Source organism: Malus domestica, chromosome 05 (assembly GCF_042453785.1).
Source record: "Malus domestica chromosome 05, GDT2T_hap1".
Classification (NCBI taxonomy): Eukaryota; Viridiplantae; Streptophyta; class Magnoliopsida; order Rosales; family Rosaceae; genus Malus; species Malus domestica.
Window position 1 is genome coordinate 31479058 of NC_091665.1, and position 24441 is coordinate 31503498.

Genomic DNA, 24441 nt, shown 5'->3' on the forward strand with positions numbered 1-24441 from the left:
TAGCCAAAACGGTCCCTAAAATTGGCATAATTCTTCACTTTGGTCCCAGAGGATTTAATATTGATATAAATGGTCCTAAGGTTATCCACCGTCAATCATTTTGATCATTCTTTGAAAAATTTCTATTAAATTGAGGGTATTTTTGTCAACCATTCTACTTGAACTGATGGTTTCTTCAATTGAACTGATATTTTTCACAGATAGACCAAAATGGTCGATGTTGGACAATCTTAGTGATTACTTGTATCGATTTTAAATCTCAGGGACCAAAGTGAGTCAATTATGACAATCATAGGGATCATTTTTGCTAAAATGCTAGTTTAGAGCATCTTCAAAGGAGATGTCGAATTTTGAACATAAAATTTAAATTTGACAGCCTAGATAGTATTTTGACATCTTTTAAAGTTTTATTATCCCCCGATATGTTAAATTAAATTATTATTTTATTATATTATAAAATAAATGATTAAATTAATAAAAGGTACTTAATAAAAGGTTTTTAACAAGAGATGACCGTTCACTTACCTTGATTGAACAAAACGTAAACGGATCAACAACATTAATTGCAATGATAATTAAATCAATAAAAAAATTAATAAAAAAAATTAATAATTAATTTTGAAGCTGCTGTCAGATTTGACAACAATTCATGTTATCGTCACATAAGATTTGACATTTCGGTTTTTTTTTTTTACTGGTTAGAGTGTATGTGAACATTTTGACATCGCATTTGGGGATGCTCTTAGAATATTGTGTTGTGAAAAGGACAGTGTTGGCCTGAAAGAGCCATGAAGAATCTATATGGACTTTAATTCTGGAAGTAACCTGCAAGGCACTCAGATAATTTTTCTTGCTTTGATATCCCGCAACACTAGCGGAAAGGAGGCCACAATAAAAAGCACTTAATAAAGTAGAGAATAAAGACAATTACTTGGGCTTTTGGCAAGATATATTTCAACGAAAACGACAGGGGAGTGATTTTCACGCTTCCGTTCTCTCCTTCCGCACTCCTCCCCTTGGTTAATGGGCTAGACAGCGCTGTTATTGCAAAATTAATGAACGGAAAACGACGAACCAACTTATTTTAGTACGACAGAATGTCAAATTGCAATGCCGCAAGTATTAACATCCAACCAAGAACAAACCAAAGAGAAAATATAGCAAATGAAATTGACAAGGCACACATTTCTGTATTCTATAGAGGCAAAAACATTAAACTGTAAGTTGACAAAGTGCCGGCACAAAGAACAAAAGAAGCTCGAAAATATATTGCCCGGAAACATTATTTTCCACGTATGGATGTATTTGGTACCTTGTGCTTTCTTTCTTTTCTCACATATTCCTTCCTCTCACTTTTTTTCCCTTAAAAGTACAAAAAAAAAATAAAAAAATAAAAAAAAAAATCGAAGACATCGATCATAATTAACGGATGCTCACACAATCAGAAGGCTGCCCATCCTGCTGCACTTGTCTTTGCCGACCCTGATCCGGTCGCTGGAGGAAGATTCCTCTGGAAATATATCATCAGAAAACGCATCAGTAATCGGAATTATGGAAACAGGGTTCTCCGAGAGGCAATGATAGGTAAAATGTCCATGAACCACTCATATTTGCACTGAAAGAGTAAGCAATTTTTTCCTTTATATGGGTGAAAATTGTATATCGATCGACATTAAAACAAAGACGCATATTATTGCAGTAGAAAGCAGCTTAAACAAAAAGAAAAACAACAGCAACTGTGCAAGAAGTGAGCTGCTTGCGAAACACACATGACAATAACGAGCGGGCAGAAAATAACGTCGGCTAGCTGCTCATTCTCAGCTAGCCGTTCTAAGAGGACTCGGAACCAACTTTCCAGGTAAACCAGGAATTAAGGAAGTGTCAAAGGCCAGTATCAAATGAGTTAGGGACATTGATGACAAACAGGCGCCATAAGTCACTCAAGATATACTTCGATATTACCATTCGAACAACATGGATACGATCAAAAGTCAGTAATATGCATAGACAGCAGAGACCTGCTGCCTATCTACAAACAATCAATGCTGAAGGTCTCCATACAATCAACACGGATACGATCAAAATAAAACATGCCCTCCTATGCACTCAAGTTCAAATCCCGCTTCCCGTAATTTAGATCAGATTAGGATATTGCACGAATCATAAACACAAACGCTGAAAGTCTCCACGGAATTCCTAGCATTTTAGTTTTTTGATGGCAAATGCTATAGCTAATATGTTAATATTTACCAAAACTCGGAGACATTGCAAATTCTACAAGATGAACAACAATCTCAGCTGAACAAGAATGCAATTCCATTCCATAAAAACAACGAGTAACAATTGTATACCTCAGTCTGGGAAAGATCCGATAACGGGTCGGATCCACGTCTTGTGTTATCCGGCGACTTAACACTACCAGAGCTGATTCTAGCAGCAACAGGGTCATTGGGAGGTGGTGGCAGAGCCGGCCTAACTTTCCCGGACCCCGGTGGCGGAGCCAACCCCAAACCAATCGGTTTCGCCTTGGCCGCCCCGGATAGCCCGGCTGAGGACAACATCCCGACCCCACTCGTCGGCTTCGGCTTCGGCTTCACATTTATTCTTATCGTCTCACCTTCCTTCAGATCCCAAAAATTTACATAAATAATGTTCACTAAAAGTATGAAATTAAAGTAAAAAATTTCAAAATTTTCTTACTTTCAATCTGTGATTGACGGCGGGATGAATATCGATGTGGCAGTCGTCGCTGGTTTCGCCGCCGTTGCTCTCCTTCTCGTGCTCCCTCTTCACGTACTTCTCGTGGTCCGAAAGCGCCACGTTGAAATCGAAAGCCTCGTTCCGCTCCGCGAATCCTAGTCCGATGAAGGCGTGCTTCCCGGTGCCGTCCTCGATCTTGAGCACGAAGTAGCGCGACGAGTCGAGCACGGTCTCGACGGAGGTCTCGCGCTGGCCCGGGTGGACGAAGCAGGCGGCGAACAGCTCGCTGGAGTTCGGATCCTCCAGCCGGATCTCGCACCGGTCCTTGCACGACACGACCCGGAGCCGACCCGACCAGATCTTATCGGACTGGAGCCACTCGCCGCACTTGTACCCGCCGGAAGTGCTCCGCGGCGGAATTTTGAAGACCGCGACCTCGCGGACCACGAGAAGCGTGTGCTCGAATGCCTCCTCCTCCTCCTCCTCGAACGACATCGTTTCGGGATCGAATTGGGGGCAGAAAGCTTCGAGCTTTTCCGGATTCTGATCGCGCAATGCGGCTGATAGTTCGAGAAAATTACGAAATTTTGAATAATTTTTTAGGGAGTTGGGGAGTTGAATTTGACGTGAATTTGAAGAAATGGGAAAATGGTGGGGGGAAGGTTTCAAATGAGGGAGTTTGCGGAGACGTGGGTTCGAAGGTGAGACAGTTTGCTCGAAAGGTCAACTGGAATTTGTCCAATCGAGGTGACGTGAAATTACCATCTTGCCCCTATACCCCACTCTCAATTTTGTAATTTTTTGTTGTTGTCTCGATTCGGACTTAAGACCTGCTAACATTTAGCTGATTCACAAAGCAAACAAGTTATATGGGATCATGAGATGCTGATCGACTTTGATGGCAATCGAATCAAATAGGAAAATTTGGAAATATAACCAAAATTTAGACCCCATGTAGAATTATAATCAGTATTTTAATTTTATGATAATTATAACCAAAAGTTGATGGAAAAATACTAATATATCCTTAATGTTAGGGTTTCTCACAACAACCAAAACCCAACTTATAATATTGCAGATTTGAATATAGATGGAGATTTAAACTACCTTCAGATGTCTATGATCTTTAACTACACCTTTAGATATCTGCAACCTTTAAACCATAATTAAAACATGAATTAAAACAGCTTCCATGGAAAACGTAAAATATCAAAGAACTTGGAAGATATATAGAGAAAACCATTGATTTTGTGAGAAGGGGAGCTTTGAAAGCGTAGCCTTTCTGGAAAATGAGTAAAACATAAATTAAGACCAAATAAATATATTACAGAAAATCCTCCAGAGGCCAATGTGAAGTAAAACATTTTTTTCGAGCGTAACTCTCAATGTGATGAGGAGGGCAATCGTCCTCCACCCGTAGTCCTTGCCTTCCTACTACTTATGGAGTCAAATTTTGTTTGGCCACCAAAATCTCTAATTCTTGCAAAGGCATAGAAAGGATATGGCAAAAATGTTTGCTGGTTTTGCTTTTTGATTCATGCTTTCATTGTGCAGAAATCCGGAAGGTTGCAGGAAGTAGTTCAAAAGTTGCAGAGAATAATGAAAATAAAAAAGCGATATAGATTAATTCCTCATAATAAGGTTATTTAAAGGTTGTGTTTTGGTTGTTGTGAGAAACCCTAATATTTAGGGTATATTAGTACTTTTACGTCAAATTTTGATTATAATTATAATAAAATTAAAACAGTGATTATAACTCTATATTTAGTCTAAAATTTAGTTATTTTTCCAAATTTCCCCAATCAAATACCTAATAACCCAAAACTGTTGCACAAAACCAACAAGTTACGAGAAATCCACCTATCGATAATTTCATTTTTCATCTATTGGGCAGGGCTCATTGTTTTGCAAAAATTAATGGCAAGGTCTTGTTTTGTTTACGTGAGCCGGATTTAACTATGAACATATCCGAATTAAAAAAATATGCCCTTATCTGTGACCTACTTAATAGCAACTCCACTCGGTGTTTTTCCAAAGCAAAAGGCCAAAGTTGCCCCCTTAGGCCAAATCCACGCCAATCAGTCAAAACTTTCGTACAACTGCTGGGCATATCTTTTGATAATGGATTTAATAAAACTATAAAATATTTTAAAGGAATAAGATATTCTTTTCACTTGAGAATGTGATATACGTGGTTCAATTTTTTTAGACACGGTCTATATTTCTGTAAAAATATCAGAAAAATCAAAGAGATATGGAAAGAACAGGTGAAATTTATATTGGAGAAACTCTTAATTTTCAGCAAAAATCAACCAAATTCGTCAATATATTATGCATACCGGTTAAATATTAGAGAAAATCTTATATTTCGTTTGACATGACCTAACATTTCATTAAAATTTTCAAATTTTTGAGCAAATTTTCACATTTTCATCAAATGCAACCAATATCGACATATCTATTTTATTTTCACAATTTGCATATCAATATTTCTACAGATAATAATATTTTAAACATTGTATTTGACTTATACGAATGACGAGTTTGATGCCTAATTATAAGTGTCCAACCTCTAAAAAAACTCTTCCAGCACGTGCAATTTCTTCCAATTGCACGATAACTTTTTTAGAGTATAAAAAACAATTCCATAAAATATGGCTCTTAGCCTCGTACGATTAAATTGGGCCTATTGGGCTTCAGATTTAAAGAATTTTCAATTAAAGCAAACTGGATTAAGTTCGGGCTTTATGTTCTGGGTCAGGAGTTTGGGTTTCGTTTAGGGGCAATTTCGGAAACTAATCCAGCATATATCTCCACAAAATCTCAAGTCTTCACTGACCTTAAACCCTAGCGCGAACACCAAGCACTTTCTCCTCGGCCTACTTTTTGGAGCTCTCAGGTACGAATTTGAGAACAAATTCTGATATTTTTTGCTTAACTTTCATATTTTCTACCTCCAAGTTCAAGATTCCTAAGCAATTTTTTGATAAAATTCGAAAATTTTTAGCAGCAAAATAAAAAATTGAGAATTTCACAAGGGTTTTTCCTTTTTACTGATTGGAGGTAAGGGATTGATTTCAATTGGGGTTTTTTTTTGCAAGAATTTTCTGCTGGGGTTTTATGGAGAATTGCTTTTAATTTTCAGCAGGTTGAAGAAAAAAGCAGGCACCATGTATCTTCAGTACTACATAAACGAGAACGGCAACAAAGTGTACACTACCAAGGTATGTGATGATGATCAATGTTTTAGGTCGTTGTTAGAACACGTAGTGACTTGCTGGTTTTTCGGTTTTTGATGTACTCATTGAACTTTTCATTTGCTTTTGTGAATGCAGAAGGAATCACCACTTGGGGAAGCTACACAATCTGCCCATCCAGGTAAAGATGTTTCCTTCTTTTCTTTTTTCGACCTGGTTTTGCTCTTTGATGCTTTGTTAGTTGTCTGAGTGGGTTTTTGCATTGATTGTTATGTTGTGGCTTGTGAGGATATCGTACCCTGTTGTTTTCGCGTTCTTGCATAATGATTTTAGGCTTAACTTGTCTATATAGGATTTGTTTGGGATCTTCATTGTTTGTTGTTGGTCTGATGGTACGAGACGGAATCAAAAGTAGTCCTAAGTTCCTGTCTGGTCATTTTCGTCGAATCTTTGGATGTTTCTAGATGCATGAGGCTGTAATCTTCCTCGGGTTTTTTTTTTCCTACCGGTGCTGTTGTAAATGCAAAGCTATAAGATAGATTGCTGCAACTTACATGTTTGTTTTGAAATTATCAACGTCATGCTCTGAATGGTTGTGTTTTGTGTGTTGTGTGTCCGCTCCCGAAATGGAAACTCATTCTGAAATGGATTGTGTTGCTGATGATTTGGTTTACAATTGGTCATCAAACTTTTGAGATTGGGGGACGAGGTTGTGCCACAATACGGCGTTTTCTGATTTTCGTTGGATGAATTGTAATCCTTGAGTCGTTTTCTAGTACTGAGTTCTGTGATGATCTGTTGTTTGTTACTCTACTTAATGTTCCGTAGAAAAAGGTTCCTGGTTCTTTTCGTTACTAATATGTTTCTTTCCCGTGTTCAACCGCAGCCCGCTTCTCCCCAGATGACAAATTTTCGAGGCAAAGATATCTTCTGAAGAAGCGCTTTGGATTGTTGCCAACCCAGCAGTCACCTCTAAAGCATTGAGTACTTGACATGGTTCAGCTGCTCTCACGTCGTCGTTTAAGGTGTCCTGGGAGTTTGTAGTTTTTACTAGGTGTGTTATGTAGTTGGACCTTTTGATTGAGGACTGTAACTGAATCTGTTTAACTTTTTGCAAGTGTAGTAGATTTCTATTAATAATTTACTTTCAGCCTTGATCTACTCATATATTTGATTGTCACAACTAAACCCTAAATTGGAGTCTATTTTAAAACGAATCTAAAGTGCGGGGAGGGAGAATCGAACTTGGGTGCGTAAATTTGTTGGAGCCAATGTCTAACACCCTCATTTACAAAAGATTAAGATTGAAATACAACCATAATTAGACTAAGCTACACAATAGGTATGGTTATTGGGTTTGTTATTCACGAGTCGAATAAGACCTCTCGAATTGAACTTGGGCGTTTGTAGTTACATATGTCCTAGCCAACGTTTATAAGCTTATTTGAAAGTGCATTTAAAATAACTGAAAGTCCTTTTCATGAAAATGTTTTTAGAAACAATATGTGCTAAAATACAAATGAATTTTGGAAAAACACTTAAAGTTCTTTTGAAATCAAAAATCATTTTCTCTGAAAACGCTCATAGTTATTTGAAAGGTATTTCCAAACGAGCCCCAAGTCTAACAAACCCTTGTCTACACAATATTAGTTAAAAAAATATTGAGATTTTTTATTCAACTCGATTAAGTTACACAATGAGTTAATTGTCGTATTTATCATTCACGTAAATCGAATTTGAGTTCTCATACTTACTAGTGTTAGTAACACAAATTGCATTGTTTTATTTACATTCATCACAATTTGACACGTGAACACAAATTTTTATTTTTCTAGTTACTCAAAATACAATGACAACCCTCGACCAATCAGAAAACCGGATTGTTTATTTATACGCAAGCAATTACTGAAAAAATAAAATAAAAAATAAAAAATAAAAAAATTATACGCGCGGGCCTCCATTCCCTTCCAAAAAACCCCAAACAAACGTACTAAAACGACCTCGTTCATCGATGCCCCCAGTCTTCACTATCCTCGGTACTCACTCGAGCAGCAGTCGTCGCGCCCTGAGACTTCACCATCACTGACCATCTCTCTCTCTCTCTGTCCAACGCTCTCGCCTCTCGGTACGTTCCTCCTATCGATCTGAAACCGTAGCGTCTTCCGGATCGCGTCCGTGCACGAATGTGCGAGTGAATTTACGTATCTGAAGCTGTTGATTTGTTACTGTTGCAGGAATGGCTACGATAAGCCTCGGGTTATTTCTGGTGCTGGTTTTTGCGATTGCGATCTGCCATGCTGCTGCTTCTGTCTTCCAGCCGATCTCCGACTCTCACCGATCCGCGGCTTCGGAGCTCTTCGCGCCCGCCGATGGATCGTACGGGAGGTGAATTAAACCCCTAATTAAACCCTCGAAATGATCTGTGTGTTTGGATTTTTATCGTATTTTCTGTTTGGTTCCCGGGAAAGTTAAAGTGGTGTGGATGCATTTGGATGATCCAATTGAATAATTAAAACGGATTTGTTTCATTTTTATATGATGCCGCCTCTCGGAGATTTGAAGTTAAAGTTTATATTTTTTTTCCCTGTATTTTACTTGTAATGCGCGGTTAGCTTTCAATTCTGGTGGAATTTGATTTCATTTGCACGATTAGAGTAATTTATTTGGATATTGGTTGCAAATTTGATTCTAATTATTCAATTTGGTAAATTGTTGACAGTTTAGAAGAGGCATATGAAGCCCTAAGATCGTTCGAGGTTCTTGGGATCAATAAGAAGTCCGATATACGCGCGGCTACGTGTCAGTCCTTTGTGGACAAACTTGGGTCATCGTCTTCTGCCCCAAAGGATTTGTTCTTTGCCTTAAAGGTTAACAGCATTTTGGATTGCGAGGTTAAAAATGAAGTCTTAGAGGTATTTGTTAAGTTTTAGAACCCTTGCTTTGTTCTCAACATGAAATTAACTGCTTATGAGTTATGTGGAAGAATAATGAAGTGGGTGATTAATTCTTATTTCCTTGTCTAGGGCATTGCTTCAAGACTTAAAACTATTGTCAATAGTGCAAGTTCATTGCACGACTTCTACTACTCAGTTGGAAGCTTGGTACTTATTAAGGTAAATTGTTGAAGAACTACCTTTTGGCTGCACTGTCCAACTCAGGTTTAGATCTTCATTTTTGTTTGAGGTCTTAGTTTTGCTGCAGATTCAACATGTATCAATGGTGATTTATGAAATAATATCAACTCTGCGGGAAGCAAACAAATATTCTGAATACTGTTACTATTTTAATTGATTTAACTATTGGGCAAGGGCCTCTATTTTGTGTTTTTTTTGAGCCCCTACATCTATAGATAATGAATTATGTCCCTAAATTTTTTTTCTTTCTTGCTACAGGATCAAAGTTCTGAAGTCGATGTACTTCTTGCTGATGCTGGTGGAGTTTTCCATTCTATCAAGGTAGTTCCCACAACAATTAGTGGTTTTGTAGATGAAATAGTTTCAGTTTTTGCTATCTACAGGTGCTGGCAGAACTTGCTATGTCATATAATTCTTAGCATCTGGTCACAACTTCTTTTTCTTGTACTGTTGATGGGGTGTTCTGATTCTGACCTCTCAATCAGTACCACCCCCCCCCCCCCCCAGCGGCAGGCGGCTGTTTGCAGTCACTATTTCTTTTCACACCTAAAAGAAGAAAAAATTGCTTTTTTGAATGTTTGAATGATTTTGAAATCTTATTGCAGTCTCTCAGCCAGAGTGATGGAAGGTGGCGCTTCAGTTCTGATAATCCCGAGGCTAGTACCTATGCTGCTGGTAATGACTTTTCAGGAATTATTTATAGGTTATGCCGTCTATTTTCTGATGGATAACTTTTTCTAATCAGTTGGTGATGTGAGTTGGAACTTTCCCTCAACACCCTAAATCTGCTCCCATGAGTTAAATCCTTGATCTTTATTCAACTAGAGGGGGATTAATAAGTGGCTTATACTCACTACTTGTTTTTCTCATCCCTCTTTCAGGTTTAGCGCTTGAAGCACTTTCTGGAGTTATCTCATTAGCATCTTCTGAAATTGATCAGTCTAAGGTAAAATAGCTTCCATGTGTGCGTTAATTTAAACTTGGATAAGCACCCATAATAAGCTTTAAATGTGTCTAAATTTAAACTTCAACCACTCTGGACCAGTTAAATATGGAGAAGAAAATTCCATGCTAATTTAACTTCTGTGGTTTTGGTCTCAATTGGGAATCTTCACTCACTGACCAAATCATTACCAATATCCGTGGACCTATTTTTTCTTTTCTTTTTAGCTTTTTAGTCAGATTCTATAGATCTTATTAGTATTATATGATTCTGCTCTGTTATTGTTTTTTTTTTTTGACCTTTTTTTAACACGCTTCTACTCTGTCATTCATTATCTGTTTTATATGTTTGCTAATGTTCGATAATGTTGTCTATGGGCAGATTGATACATTGAAAAGTGATGTTTTGAAGCTTTTTGACAGCATTGAGAAATATGGTATGTGTAGCTTTTTCTTTTTTTTCAACAGATGTCTCCTTATAAGCTTATTATTTTTTTCTCCTTCACTTTCTTATGCTAGAACTTTTGGTGTTGTAGGTTTTAGGTTGTATGTAGTTTCTGTATTTTCATAATATATAGTAATCACATTTTACTAGGAGTTTGGTGCAAAAACTTTTGTGATGTTAGGTGGTAATTTGGGTCATTGTGCCTTTAATTGTATCTTTTGTCCAGGTGGTATCATGGTACTCTATATCTGTTATTTTAGTGGTACCCAAGCAAGTTTGGCATGATAGAGATGGTCTTGTTATCCTGCCTGCATTTTGATGTGTATGCACAGGCTGTTTGTTTCATTTACACGAAACACCGTTTGACATTGAAATTTGATTGCACAACACAATCTTTCCCATGATTAAAACACGTTTTCTTCCGATCCTGCTTTCATTTTGGTTTTTTCATTTAATTTTCTGGTTTATCTGTTATTTATGTGAAATCATATACCTATGTTTTGTAGATGATGGGACCATTTACTTTGATGAAAAAGTTGTTGATCTGCGTGGGCATCAGAGTCCTCTTTCAACTACTGCAGCAGTTGTTCGAGGATTGACAACATTTGCAACTGTGACATCTGGAAACATAAAGGTGATTGGAAGCATACTGAATGGCGCTTTCTTTCCTGCTCTCCCATTGCAATGCAGTTTCTTTTTGGAGAACAATGGGGTTGGTATTATTTGCATACTAATGCTTTAGCTTAGAGTTTGCAGGTTCCAGGGGACAAGATATTGGGTCTGGCAAAATTCTTCCTTGGAGTAGGCATTCCTGGCAATGCTAAAGACTTCTTCAACCAAATAGATTCATTAGCTTCTTTGGAAAGCAATAAGCAAGTGCTAAACCTTTTTCTTTTATTGAATTGAATCTCCAATTATTTTGCATTTGTAACCGTGCAATGCAATGTTTATTGTTTAATTTTCTTTTTTGTGCCCTAATTTGTGTTTTATTTCACTCTTTTCTGGTGCAGGGTTTCTATCCCACTGATATTATCACTTCCGGCTACAGTGCTTTCATTGACCAAGAAAGATCAGCTCCAGGTTTGTCAATTTATCAACACAACATTTCTTCTTTGAAACTGATTGCTGTGGGGTATTTTATATGTATCTATATATGCACGACTGTGTGCTGCTTCTATCTCCTAGGTTACTACCAAAAGGGATACCTTTTCTTTGATATACATATAAATGTCTATATATCTATGTATTTATGTATTGTCTTGTGAAATCTTCACTGCTTACCTTTCCCCTCAAGCTGACTTTTTTGTTCTCTTTTTCAAACATAAAGTCCTGTACTAAGTCATGCTCATATTCATTTATTGCTTTTAATTGACCTGCACAGAATCAATGTTAAATTAGCCTGCTGTGGATTGATTTTTTACTGAGGAAAAGATATAGTTACAAGTAATGTTGTTTATGTCAAATAATATACTTTGGTTTATTCGTGTGTTCTTTGCACTGCAAATTTTAATCAGGTGAAAGTGAATACTGTGCTTGGTTCAAGTGCACCACCTCTGACAGTTAAGTTGGTGAAAGCATTCAGTTCTGGTTCAAAAGCTGCTTCCAAAATTGCAAGCCAGGTAACTAATAACTTTTTTTTTTCCGTTCTTTTCTTGGTGTATCTAGTTTATGCGCCTTTAGGCTTAGACATCCTTCCTATCACAAGATTCCTCTTCTCACAATTTTATTGCATGAATGGCCTTTGGTTCACTGCTTTATCATGTGTGTGACTCAGGAACTCAAGTTTGACAAAGAAAGTGGGTCCCATTTCTTGGACGTTTTGCCAGAAAGTGTCGATGTTGGAACTTACACATTTGTCTTTGAGGTACCTTTCTCTTTTTGGTTAGTTCTTTTGGATAAACTTCCATTTGGTCTCAATTTGTTCTGAGTTTTCCAAATGTTTGTAGGTGGTTCTGCATGATTCTGAAGATAGTGAGTCTGAAGATGAAAAAGTTTATGCAACTGGAGGTTCTACTGAAGTACAGATATTTATCACAGGAGTTATCAAAATTGAAAATGCAGAGATTGCAGTACTTGATAGTGATATTGGGAGCATAGAAACCCAGAAAAAGTACGTACTCAAATTCTATTTGGTTTATGTTTTCTGCTTATATCATTTGTTCTTCTGAATTTTCATTTGCAAGTTGGATGCTTGTAATCACATAGCCAATGTGGCTTTTTGTTATTATTTATAATTTTTTCTTATAATTGTACATGGCCAAGGCCATGCTTATTCTTTTCTGAAATTTTCTGAAACATCTGAGTTACTTATATGTTGCCAATTTACCAGACTAGATTTTACTGGAGAAAATACTGTCTCGCTATCAGCAAACCACCTCCAAAAGCTGCGTTTATCCTTTCAATTGACCACTCCTTCTGGGCATGCTTTTAAGCCTCATCAGGTTTGTAATTTTCTGTGTCTTTTCTTGCGTAAATGCTCTCTATTCAGTTCTCTTAGGTGTTTGATGGGCCGCAGGTATTTCTTAAATTGACGCATGAGACCAAGGTTGAACATATCTTTGTGGTGGGAAGCTCTGGCCAAAGGTTTGAGAAGATACTGGTAAAGTTTCTTTGATTTCATCCTCAAACTTACTTTATGGCTTCTTTTTTTTTCTGCATAGATGCACTATGCATGTATGTTCTGATTTTTGCAAACACTCTATGTGGAGCCATTCAACGCTCTTCGGAAAACGAGATCTTTAGAGTTTTCTTTTTTAATTTATCTATTTAGGTGATACTGTGATAAACCCATGATTACTGTCTGAACACATGAATAATATAAAGGTGCAGTTTTCACCATCCTAGGTCATGGATTTTACCCCATGGAGAGGTCTTTAATTTTTTGTTTTGATTGGTTTTGGTATCTTGTTACAGGATTTTCTCGGATTGGTTGAGAAGTTTTACTATCTGTCTGGTAGTTATGACATTCAATTAACTGTTGGCGATGCTGTAATGGTAGGCATGAGCTTTCCTCAAGTTTTTAAAATTGTTTCTGGTTTTTATTCTCCGATTGGCTAAGCAAACTTTTTTCCTTTACAGGAAAACTCTTTCTTACGGGCTATTGGCCAGATTGATTTGGATCTACCAGAAGCACCTGAGAAAGCCTCCCGCCCTCCTTCTCCGGCTGTTGATCCTTACTCAAAGTTTGGTCCCAAAGCTGAGATAGCCCATATCTTTAGGGTTCCAGAAAAGCGTCCTTCTCAGGAGCTATCTCTCGTTTTCTTGGGCCTTGTGCTTTTGCCATTGATTGGATTTTTGGTTGGGGTGAGTCTTTGTTAAGCGAATCCTTAATCTGTTGTCATTTGGCTCAGAAAATTAGTTACGGTTTATGCTCGTATCCCTCACTTGGATAGTCCAAGTCGGTTTGAGGTGAAGTGTTTATAAACTGACATTCTCTAGAGTGCAAAAAGGCCAAAAGAGATGGTGGCTGTCAACATTCTTAAGTTCTTACCCATTTTGTATTTCTAATTAACCGTGCTTTGTCTGAAACAGCTTTTACGCTTGGGGGTGAATCTGAAGAACTTCCCTACTTCAGCAGTACCCGCCACCTTCGGTATCCTATTCCATGTTGGCGTTGCTGCAGTTCTTTTGCTCTATGTGCTTTTCTGGTTGAAGGTATGCCAGTCATTTGTGTTTACTTGCACTTTCAGTCAGGAAGGTTCCCATCTGCTCATATCCCCAATGATCCTGACAACCTCATTTTTAAGCATTATAGGGTGACCTAACACTAACATATATAGTAGTGACGGGTTATCACAGTTCGATTTCAAAGATTCCATATTTTGTTCATAACATAGTGCACGCTAATTGAACACGATTTTGGCTTTTCAATGCAGTTTCTCAGGTAGCCATGCAAAGTTCTTGGTTAAGTTTAGGCATACTAGTAAACGTCATTTTTGTTTCCTTGCACATGGATTAAGCTTTTCAAAGGATTCTCTGCTTACTTGTTTGTTCCATGTACAGTTGGATCTATTTACGACTCTCAAAACGCTTGGATTGTTGGGAGTTTTCTTGCTGTTCGTTGGACACCGGATTCTTTCCCACCTGGCCTCTACATCATCCAAGTTGAAATCTGCTTGAAATGGAGATCAAGCAATCTCCCATTTGGAAAGATCAAAAGAATTTTCGGCCTGAAAAGAGATTTCGAAAGGATGTGGAAACTTTCGTTTAGAGAACAGAGGGTGGGACTATTCAGAACAAATTTTGTAGGACTCTTTTGTTATGTTATACCTTGCCTCTAACTTCAGAATTTTATTTACCCGTAAATCATACTATTGAAAAAGAAGGTTGTACGGTACCTACGGGACGGGCTTCATCTTCCACATCATTAGTATAACTTTGACACATCAAGGGTACATAACTTTGCAAGGAACTGCTTCAGTTTACATCTTTACTCTTTCGCGACTCGCAGTCGAATTTAAACCACTTGAGGGGCGTTCGAGCATTTCCTCAAGGGTTCTTGAGCAAGGCATGAATGAGCTATATTTGTAAAATCTTGAAAAGGAACTAAAAATCGTGTGTTTGAAAAAAAACAAGGTGCCTTTCCTTCTCGGAGGTAGATTGTCTACCTTCCTGTTATGGTGTCCTTCCCATCCCTTCTTATTTGTGCGGTCACGGTTAAGCTATATCAACATTTTATGAATCATTTTATATTTTTATTGCTTTTTGTCTTATTATTTCTATTAATATAAAATGTTGATGCGGCTTAATCGTGTCTGCACAAATAGAAGGGGATGAGAAGGGCACCATAACAGGAGGGCAGACAATCTGCCTCCTTCCTTCTCACTCTGGCTTTTCCATGCCTCTGAAATGTTATTCGGCAGGATCAATGTTCAATGATGATTCGGTTCTCTGGTTCTGATCATTTTATACAAACGATATTCTATTTTAAACTAATTTGAACTGCATGATGGAATTTTGAACTCTAAGTGCATAGGAAAAAACATACGTATACTTATCCGTTTTAGTTTTCACATATACTGCTAAAGATTACAGATTCAATCCTCTCATGGGCAGATGGAATGCGCCTCCACCTTTCTCCAATCAATAGCAGAAGGTGACTATCTTACAATTTCCCAATGAATTATAAATAGAATGTAGGATCTGTTCTGATCAATTAGAGGGGCAAAGAAAATTGGAAAACCTGAGAAGAAAAATGCAACATGACCAAATGCAACAAAATTATAAATAAACCCAGCACCACCTTAAGCCCTGTGAGATGCCGGGATCATATCGCGCTATTCTACATTTCTAAAGCTCTCGCTCGTACGCCAAATCTTTTTCTGGATGATAAACACCACATCATCATCTAGCTCGGAGCCTCCCTCCGCATCAGCGGTTGCCACTGCTTCCCAGTGCAACGCCTTCATGTATTTGTTTATGAACTCCACCACCTTCCGCTTATCGCGCACAATGATGAAACCTTTGGGCCTCAGGATGCGATCCATCTCAATCAACAAATCAACGCCGCTGCATTCTTTCCTTTCAATATCGGAGAAGACAGTCCAAGCGTGAAGTAGATCGTAAGTTCGTGGGTAGGTTGAGTAGGCTTCACACCTGTCACAAGTTGCACCAAACAAATATATCAGTATTTGATGCAATGTTACAATAGCAAAGAAGCTTGATATCATGTTTTTACATCATGAACTTATGCCTAATGCAATACAACAAAAGGTTCGCTCGTTCCCGATATTGAAAGTAAGCCTGAGATCTTGCCTAGAAATATTTTAAGAGTAATAGAAAATCTATATTTGGCAGCAGAACTATATAGGTGGGAATTTCTCATTCTAAACACCAACGACCATCAACCGTTCAAGGTTCTACAAGTTTCTAATTGAACTCTTTCGTTGGTTAGTTTGCCTAACCGGCAGTGAGTCCCATCCTCAGCGTCATCTCTCCGTTTGTCCCAATCATATGGGGATTGATTCTCAAAAAAACACAAAAAAGCAATTAACTCATAAAGATTGTTCAACGTACCAGTTGTGTACTGAGCCTATCAGTCCTCTGTCGTATATTATTTTAAGTGTGTTAGGTCCATCTTCTGGCACCACATTCATAACCCAAACATCTTTGTTCTTCAAAGCCCCTGCAAATGAACCCAGGTTTGCCTTCATGTCCATCACATTCCTTATTGTGTCGGAACTAATCTTTGGGCTCAAAAGATTCCAGTAATTTTCAACTCTTTGTTGCCAAACTTCCTGCACCACATTAATACTGTCATACACCAAGTATTTGTATGTTTGTGATCTTAAATAGCGAATATTACCCCGGCAGAGAAGGGGAAAAAAAATGCAGTCTGTTTTAAGAATTACCATGTCCTTCTCAAATATATCACTGGAGTAGCCAAAATCACCAAGACGAGGAGGAGGTGTAGTCAATCGAGCAGGCCAAGGAGCTAAACCACTTCCTCTTGCTCTATGGTTTTCTGAAAATAATGGACCAACAAATATGAGTGCTTTTTTCAACTCTCAATGCTATTTAGATACCGCAAAGCAATCAATATTTCCAGGTGCGTCCATTTTCTAGATTAATAATTCTCAAAATTAAATTAACTTAAATCAACAATGTGATCAACTTAAAAAAGGGTTCTGGCATGTTACGTTGAGATTGCTCAAGGTGCTCAAGGCGACTACCAAAGCACAGAAGTATAAAAATTATTTAGAAAATGAAGGAAATAGTACTCACGCTCAGAGTATGGTGTGATACAAGCCTCCATTTTCACATTATAGACAGCATCTGGATCATCATCAGACCTGCAGAGGGGTGGTTGAGTACCAGGGGGTCTTTCCATGTAACAATCATTCGTCAGCGGCTTGACCCAAATAACAGTTTGGTTCCTTTTGGAAGCTATTTTCCAGCACATCCGTTCCACAAGGGCACTCATCGCTTTCCAAATTTTAAGATCCTCTTCATCCTGTGCGTACGCTTCAGGAGATGAGTAGGCAAAATAACCTCCTGGTCTAAGTACCCTATCCAACTCAAGGAGAAGTATCCCATCCCTTTGAAGCCAATCAATCCTACAGCGAGAACAATGTGCCAGTTCAAAAGATCTACTTGGGTAAGGGAGTCTCTTGGTCCCCAAAACACCAAGATACGCAGGAATTCCTCTCTCCAATGCAAACTGGATCTGGTTTTGATGAACATCATTAGGTGCCAAAGACATTGCGATAATATCAGAAGAAAGCAGGTATCCTCCAAAACTAGCAACACCACAACCAACATCAAGGACCGTTCGGAGACTTCCTCCATTATTTAAAATGTTGTTAGGAAAGTTGAGCATCTGCCAATCCAAACCAAGAAAAGTCAGTGCTTTAATCATGAAAAAAAAAAAGAAAAGAAAAAAAAACACCATATTTACTAGCTTTCTACCAACTAATTATTTTTGCCTCCACTGTGAAGGGCCACTGACTTACATTAGCCATTGATGCGATGTACTTGTCAGCTCCATAATGGAAGTGAGTACCTCCTCCAGGAAATCCAATCTTTTCACCTTTGACAACCATCCACTTTTGGTCAGACTTCTCAGTTGCAAGGTGCGTATGAGGTATATTTGCTTTCCATACCTCGTCTCGGCTTTTAGGCCACTTGATTGGGATCTATTGCATAAAAACAGCAGAAAACTTCATACTATAATTCAAGAGAAAGTTCTAGTACAAAGCTTGCTCGCTCAATTCCATTTGATGTAAAGACTTAAGCAGGATCTCACCTTATATCCAGGAGGGGGTGGAATCAAACAGTTATATCGCCTTTCAGGCACTGGGCAGTGTCTCTCGTAATGCTCCATCACAGACAGATCCAACTTCAACCTTGTTTCATAAATAAGGTTTCTGTCTAAGCAAGGAATCAGTTCTGAATGTCTATCATCACAAACCTTCATCATTGAAAAATACTTATATTAGCCTTAAAAATATAACCCATATGAATTACTCATAAGTATACTATGAAGTGAAACGACATAGTAAATGTTAGCCAAGGCAACTCACCGGTATGCTCTTCAATATAACACCATCCTCTTCATCTTCACCAAGTTTGGGAGGTGACTCGTCAACATCTTCATCCGCACCCAAGTAAGTAGAACCGAATTTTCTTATCTTACTGCCATACTCGAGACCAGAGGAACCATTTTTCTTAGAATACAAGTATAGGAGACCACAAATGATCACCAAAACAAGAACTGAGGTGACCAAACGTTTCTTTGGGATCCCATCAGCCCTTCCCCGTGACATTTTTCACAAACCAACACAGCAATTACCCTTCTACTTCGACTTCAACATGCAGAGTTCAAAATAAAGCTCCAGTTTCACTCCAGAAGGACGATCGGCGGATGTCCCACTTCAGAAACAGCTTCAATCACCAAAACACGATTAAACTAGTTAGTTCCATAGAATACAGATACAATGGCAGTAAGTAAAGAAAATGATCCGCGATACTACGAATTCAAACATCGAAAATTAACATATAAAATTAAGACCATTCAACTCATCACTTCAAGTAAACCAAATGAAATATCTATTCGGCTCTACTTTATTTCCCTTCTAAGAAGGAAGCAACCTTATAACTCGATTTAGTATAATCGCAAGATTCACAACAAAGAAATCCTAATCCAGTCAATATTATACGAAAAAGGAAAAGTTATTAACTGGGGATTTAAGATATATACTTTAATGCCATTAATTAAAATAGAAAAGGAAAACCAGAAACTAACAGCTAAAAGCTAGTGTAAGAAACTCATAAACCAAACCAAAGCAAGTGAAACAAGTACAAAAACAACAAAAATTCAATCCCAGCAATAAAAAACGAATTCAAATCTGACCCAGTTCCTTCAAAGAGGAACAAATCTGGAAAAAAAGTACCACTATCTGATTTCTCTATACGGATTAAATGTCTGAAATAAATGGCATATAAAATCGAATAGCACCAATAAAAAGCGTGAGAGTGAAGAGGAAGGAGGGTAAAATCGGCAGCGAGAAACACACAAAAAAGATGCAAGATTAACAGACGCAAAAGCACCGACAGTCGACAGTTGACATGTATATATAATAAATGAGAGACCTTCAACTTCAACAACAAGAATTGACAGAGATTGATACGACCCAGCTCGTGAAATCTAAAAAATCGTCGGCAGTGTTAATTCCCAGAGCTGGAAAGTGCCGATTTGAAATTGCCCAGATGAAAATTCATAGAAAAACAGCAAAAAAATCAGATCTTTTTGGATGAAGACTCAAAAATTGCATATGGGCAGTGAGGAACAGAGAGAGTGAGTGCGATTGGAGAGTGGGGACGGATCGGAACCGATAGATGTGGGCTCGTTTTTCGATGAGGATTGAGCAGAGGACGTACCTGGTTGCAATGGATTTTTCCCAAAGGAGCAGGAGAGAGTTTGAGAGAGAGAGAGGGAAAGAGATGTGGTCCTTCTTATAAACGATGAGTGGGAAGCATAAATGGGGAAACAAAAGAATATTGAACAACGATATGGGATTTGAGAATTTGACTCTGTGTAAGAGAGAGAGAGAGAGAGAGAGAGATCTATTCGAATAATAAACAAAGAGGGAGATCCACAGACTACAGAAATGGGAGAGAGAGTGAGAGAAGAGAGACGGTGGGGTGAGGGTGAACACACACGACAGAACGACGTTGTCGTTTGTATGGACGGGACCGCCTGAATACGCGGCATCAACACGTCACATTACGATATAGTCCGTGTGGTACTGTACAGTCTGTACTTCACTTATTACAATTTTAAGTTGGAAGAGGATCATCTCGTAAACTCAGGATGGGGATCCTCTTGACTACGAAATCCAGACCGTTCAAATTTAATCAAATGACTCTAAATAATAGGGTCCTCTAAACGTTATAATAATTACAACTGTTGGATTAAATTTGAACGATCCAAATTTTGTGATCAGGAGGATCCCCATCCTGAACTCAGGAGAGGATCCTCTTCCTTTTAAGTTTGATTCTCATCAAAAGGCGAATTTAAACAAAAATTGTCATCTTTAGATCATTTCTTCCTAATTCACCAAGTTCGAAGATCCGAACAATTGAAATTTGATCTAACGGCTAAAATTATTATAATTTTTAAAGTGAACCCATGTTTGTAACCGTTTGATTAAATTTTAATTACTCGGATCCCGAGACTTTGGATCTCTTTCCAATTTAAACCACATTATGTTGGAAAATAGTTATTTATTTAGTGTTTAGATATGGGTTTAGCCCATTAGAATTAGGTTTTCGTTTCCTTGCTTATTAAGAACTAAGGTTAGTTTATTATAAATAGAGAACTTTGTTATTCAGAAATTTTAAATCATTCACAATGTAGCCTCTTGGAGTTTAATAGCCGTTTCGGCATTCTCGTTTATTTAATAATATTATATTTTGTAGTTTTGTTCGTAGTGCACTCTAATAATCAACTTGGTATCAGAGCATATTCGATCCGTCGGGATTGATCTGTTCTTGGTGGTATCAATTTATTTTTCAGTCGCCGGATATCAGTTCAGTTGTAATTTGTTTTATCTTTGTACCTAGATTAGGGTTTTGTCGTTGAAAAAAAAACACAAAAATTGAACTCATTATTGCACCAAGCCATCGGAGCCTTAATCCGTTGTTTACTGCTGTGTGATCCCATGGTTTCGAACTGCTGCTGCCTTGAACCTATGCATCAGCGTCCGCCCCTGCACCGTATCTGCCCCACACCGTCGTTGTTGCTCGACCCGAGAACACCAAACTCGGATTGAGTTCGTCCTTGCCTTGTACTCTACCGCAGAATGTCATCGCCAAAAGAAAAAATTGGAAATTGGTTGAGATTTTGGCCCACACACGGGAAAAGTTAAAATAAATAAATAAAAGAGCTAAAGAAGAGAAGGAAAAAAAAAAACAAAAAAAAAAGGAAAAGTTGGCTGTTTGTTTTGGCCCACACGGTTGATGTAAGAATGGTTATTGTTGAGCTTGGAAATCTCCTGGTTGCCCACCACCACGACGATCACTTGGACTGATGACCATTCAAGTGGCGTTGTGTACTTGGTTTTTAATTGGATCTTCAACCGGAATCTACTTGCTTGCTTGTTTGCTTGGATTGTTTGTTTGCTCGCTTGATTGCCTGCTTGCCTATCCGTCTAATGAAACTTGTCTTGTCGTGTCTGTCTAACGAAACTTACTTTGTTGTGTCCGCCTAATGGAACTTGCCAGCTTGACTTGTTGTGTTCGCCTAACGAAGCTTGCATCCGCATCTACTTGTTGGCAAACTCATGACGTGTACCGCCATGAGTTTGACGGGAGGTGTTGGAAAATATTTATTTATTTAGTGTTTGGATTTGGGTTTAGCCCATTAGAATTAGGTTTTCGTTTCTTTGCTTATTAGGGACTAATGTTAGTTTATTATAAATAGAGAACTTTGTTATTTAGAGATATTAAGTCGTTCAAAATGTAGCATCTTAGAGTTTTGTAGCCGTTTTGGCATTCTCGTTTATTTAATAATATTCTATTTTAAAGTTTTGTTCGTAACGCACTCTGATATTCAACTCATTATTATTAGCTCATTATGAGGCTAAGTCCACCCTCTTTCATTTGTATAGATAATGTAGTTCGTTTGAAAAAAATAAAACACTTCACATGGAATGGTTTGGCGCATGAAAGTGAAAGCCCTTGCTTTTTTGCTTTCTCTTTGACAAATCATTGCTGGTTGGCAAGAGGGATTGGAAAACGGTGTGTCAAGACTCAAGTGGCAATACTCTTAATTGAGAAGTTGATTGATGGCGTAAATCGAGACTTTCATCCATTTCATGTTTATTTATCAGAAAATGTCACCGACATTATTTTTTTAGATTATATTTTGTAAATTACGTGATATTACAATTATGTATTATAAATATAGTTTATAAAAAGAGTCTCTTTAATAATTTGTATTGAAATTATTAATGACGTTTTATCACAACGACGAAAAACAATTATGCACATGTAATCTTGTGCATATTCCATGGCCACCGATTCTTTTTATCTAAACAACTAACTATCTAATTCATAAATTTTATCATTCGACTTAAAAAATTAATATACTATAAGCACCCCACTCAAATTCCTAATCGAACAATATATCATTTATCATGAAAACTTTTCTCGTATCGTGTATAGATTTCATTAAAATGAAGTGGGTTTGGTAATTTACCAAGAAACTAAAGTTGGTAGGTAATTTACCATCAAGCTTAAGTGGTAGGATTATCAATTGACATTTTCATGTATGACATGATTATGAAATTAGAATTCATCGCAACTTTACCTTAATACCCTTAACTATTAGGCAGCGTTTGGTACGTAAACAGGACGGAATGAAGTGGAAAGTTATCTTTCATAAAAAATTCAATGTTTCGACTTTCTCTCTCTAAATCGATGTGCTTAACATAAATGCTATGATAAATTAGGTCTATTCATCATAGTTGGGTTCAATCTTCTCCGATCCTCCTCCTCTTAATAGTTAATTATTTAACCTAGTTACGCTATCGTTTATAAAAATAAAATAAAAAACGACATTTCGATTATGGTCAATTTAACGGTTAGTCATAACTAAAAGTGCTTACTTCGTTGCTCGTTCTTGTAGTGAAGTCTGTTATGCTGTTCTCGGAAACCAAAGAAAGGCTTCATCCTGGAGACCTGCGCATATAGATCATAAGCAAAAGAAAATTCACTTACTTTTCCACTTTGTAATTCTGCATAATCTAAAATTTGACATGCAACAACCAACATCTTTCCAATTTCACAAATTAATTAACTGTTAATGCACCAAATTAATTTGATAAATTTCCCAATCTGAACAATTGCAATTTCTTTCTTTCTAATCATGAAAACAAAAACAGAAGAAGAAAACTTTACTTGCATGAAGAAAAAAAAAAGAGATAACAAAGAAAGTTGCTTACTGCGAAAAGCAAGATGTCCCAGTAGTTTTGTTTTATTGATCACTAACTTGGTGTTTGTTTCTCGGGAAAAAGAGGTGAGAAAATTGTTGAAAAGGGATGGGAAATCCACATCTAAAACAAGAAACCCACATGCAAGACAGAGAGACAAAAAATCACATACCAGAAGGCAAGGGGCATGCTCTGGTGTTGTGTACTCGATCAGCAGGCATCTGGTTTTCGAGTCCCTTGGGTATTCATCTGGTGGTTGTCACATTTGGTGAAGTCGGTATCAAGGGAGAGCTTTGATTTGGTTTTAGTTCTGATGCGGCATATTTGGAAGGCTCGATCGGAATGAATTTTTATGGAAGGGAGCGGCCTTACCACCGGCGGAAATTCAACTTCAAGCTCAAGCATGGCTGCTTGAATATAAGAAATGGAATGAGGTAAAGCCTAAGTCTATGTCTATCCCAGCCGAAGTTCAGAGATGGAAGTGGCCTGAGGAAGGTTGGATTAAATGTAATTTTGGTGGTGCTTGGGATGAAATGGGGGCTGTGGGAGGCGTTGGGATGGTGGTTAGGAATGCGGAAGGGAATTCTTGGCAGCTTCTGCATTTAAGTTCGATGGCATCACTACGCCGTTACTGGCCGAGGTGACTGCTGCTCGTGAAGCAGCTTTGTTTCCGCAACAATGGCCCGCTGCAGATGTGGAGATGGAGGGGGATGCCCTTATGGTTGTTTCGGCAATCCTACTCAAGGTCACGCCCAATAATGGTCCTTTTGGACACCTACACGGAGGATTCTACAAAATGTTGGACTACTTTCGTCCCAAGGGATGCCAATAAAGTGGCTCATCGCCTATCTAGGTTAGGCCTAACTTTAGCTCACCGTATCTTAGTTCGAAGACCTTCCTGATGTAATTTTATATTTTTTATTAAAGGATAATATTAACCGTTAAGTTATTAGGTACATGATACTTTTTTTTCGTTCAACCGGGTTAAAATCTCTGGTAAAATTTTTATCGAGGCCCCGCCCCTCTTTGTTAGTTTTCTTCCCTATTCAATAAATATCTTAAGACTTGAAAAAGAAAAAAAAACGGTTAGT

The 24441-nt window shown here is 37.8% G+C and overlaps 4 protein-coding genes and 1 long non-coding RNA gene across 12 annotated transcripts; 2 read left to right on the forward strand and 3 right to left on the reverse strand.

Moving 5' to 3' along the window:
• Positions 1-1165: 1165 nt before the first annotated feature.
• On the reverse strand, positions 1166-3529 carry LOC103435732 (uncharacterized protein At1g03900-like). Its single transcript, XM_008374137.4, has 3 exons — positions 2701-3529; positions 2352-2621; positions 1166-1510 (listed from the first exon to the last, which is right to left on the reverse strand). Exons 1-3 carry the CDS (start codon positions 3193-3195, stop codon positions 1442-1444), a joined length of 834 nt encoding a protein of 277 aa, XP_008372359.1. The 5' UTR covers positions 3196-3529; the 3' UTR covers positions 1166-1441.
• A 1841-nt stretch (positions 3530-5370) lies between these two features.
• Positions 5371-7062, forward strand: LOC103435733 (H/ACA ribonucleoprotein complex subunit 3-like protein). 4 transcript variants are annotated; one of them, XM_070821123.1, is made up of 5 exons: positions 5537-5599; positions 5711-5763; positions 5846-5924; positions 6036-6078; positions 6784-7062. In XM_070821123.1, the coding sequence occupies exons 3-5, from the start codon at positions 5871-5873 to the stop codon at positions 6879-6881; spliced, it is 195 nt and encodes a 64-aa protein (XP_070677224.1). In that variant the 5' UTR covers positions 5537-5599; positions 5711-5763; positions 5846-5870; the 3' UTR covers positions 6882-7062. The 4 variants fall into 4 exon arrangements, with proteins under 4 accessions (XP_008372360.1, XP_008372361.1, XP_070677224.1 ...); XM_070821124.1 differs by having other exon boundaries at positions 5849-5924; XM_008374138.4 differs by lacking the exon at positions 5711-5763 and having other exon boundaries at positions 5371-5599.
• Positions 7063-7872: 810 nt separating this feature from the next.
• LOC103435734 (dolichyl-diphosphooligosaccharide--protein glycosyltransferase subunit 2) lies at positions 7873-14750 on the forward strand. Of its 2 annotated transcripts, none has more exons than XM_008374141.4 (20): positions 7873-8022; positions 8132-8282; positions 8617-8809; positions 8921-9010; positions 9290-9352; positions 9637-9706; positions 9913-9977; positions 10356-10410; positions 10925-11052; positions 11175-11290; positions 11429-11498; positions 11933-12037; positions 12193-12282; positions 12365-12528; positions 12748-12859; positions 12934-13017; positions 13332-13412; positions 13497-13721; positions 13950-14072; positions 14421-14750. In XM_008374141.4, the coding sequence occupies exons 2-20, from the start codon at positions 8134-8136 to the stop codon at positions 14535-14537; spliced, it is 2100 nt and encodes a 699-aa protein (XP_008372363.2). In that variant the 5' UTR covers positions 7873-8022; positions 8132-8133; the 3' UTR covers positions 14538-14750. The 2 variants fall into 2 exon arrangements, with proteins under 2 accessions (XP_008372363.2, XP_017187903.2); XM_017332414.3 differs by having other exon boundaries at positions 7884-8022; positions 11166-11290.
• Positions 14751-15390: 640 nt separating this feature from the next.
• Positions 15391-20144, reverse strand: LOC103435735 (probable methyltransferase PMT3). Of its 3 annotated transcripts, none has more exons than XM_008374142.4 (8): positions 19797-20144; positions 18440-18800; positions 18163-18327; positions 17870-18052; positions 17142-17736; positions 16769-16881; positions 16434-16654; positions 15391-16013 (listed from the first exon to the last, which is right to left on the reverse strand). In XM_008374142.4, exons 2-8 carry the CDS (start codon positions 18680-18682, stop codon positions 15695-15697), a joined length of 1839 nt encoding a protein of 612 aa, XP_008372364.2. In that variant the 5' UTR covers positions 18683-18800; positions 19797-20144; the 3' UTR covers positions 15391-15694. The 3 variants fall into 3 exon arrangements, with proteins under 3 accessions (XP_008372364.2, XP_028958428.1, XP_070677227.1); XM_029102595.2 differs by having other exon boundaries at positions 19509-20117; XM_070821126.1 differs by lacking the exon at positions 19797-20144 and adding an exon at positions 19310-19470.
• Positions 20145-22778: 2634 nt separating this feature from the next.
• Positions 22779-24226, reverse strand: LOC114824900 (uncharacterized). Of its 2 annotated transcripts, XR_003773487.2 has the most exons (3): positions 23523-24226; positions 23363-23422; positions 22779-23099 (listed from the first exon to the last, which is right to left on the reverse strand). It is a non-coding gene; the product is annotated as an uncharacterized lncRNA (long non-coding RNA). The 2 variants fall into 2 exon arrangements; XR_011580627.1 differs by lacking the exon at positions 23363-23422 and having other exon boundaries at positions 23523-24220.
• Positions 24227-24441: the final 215 nt, after the last annotated feature.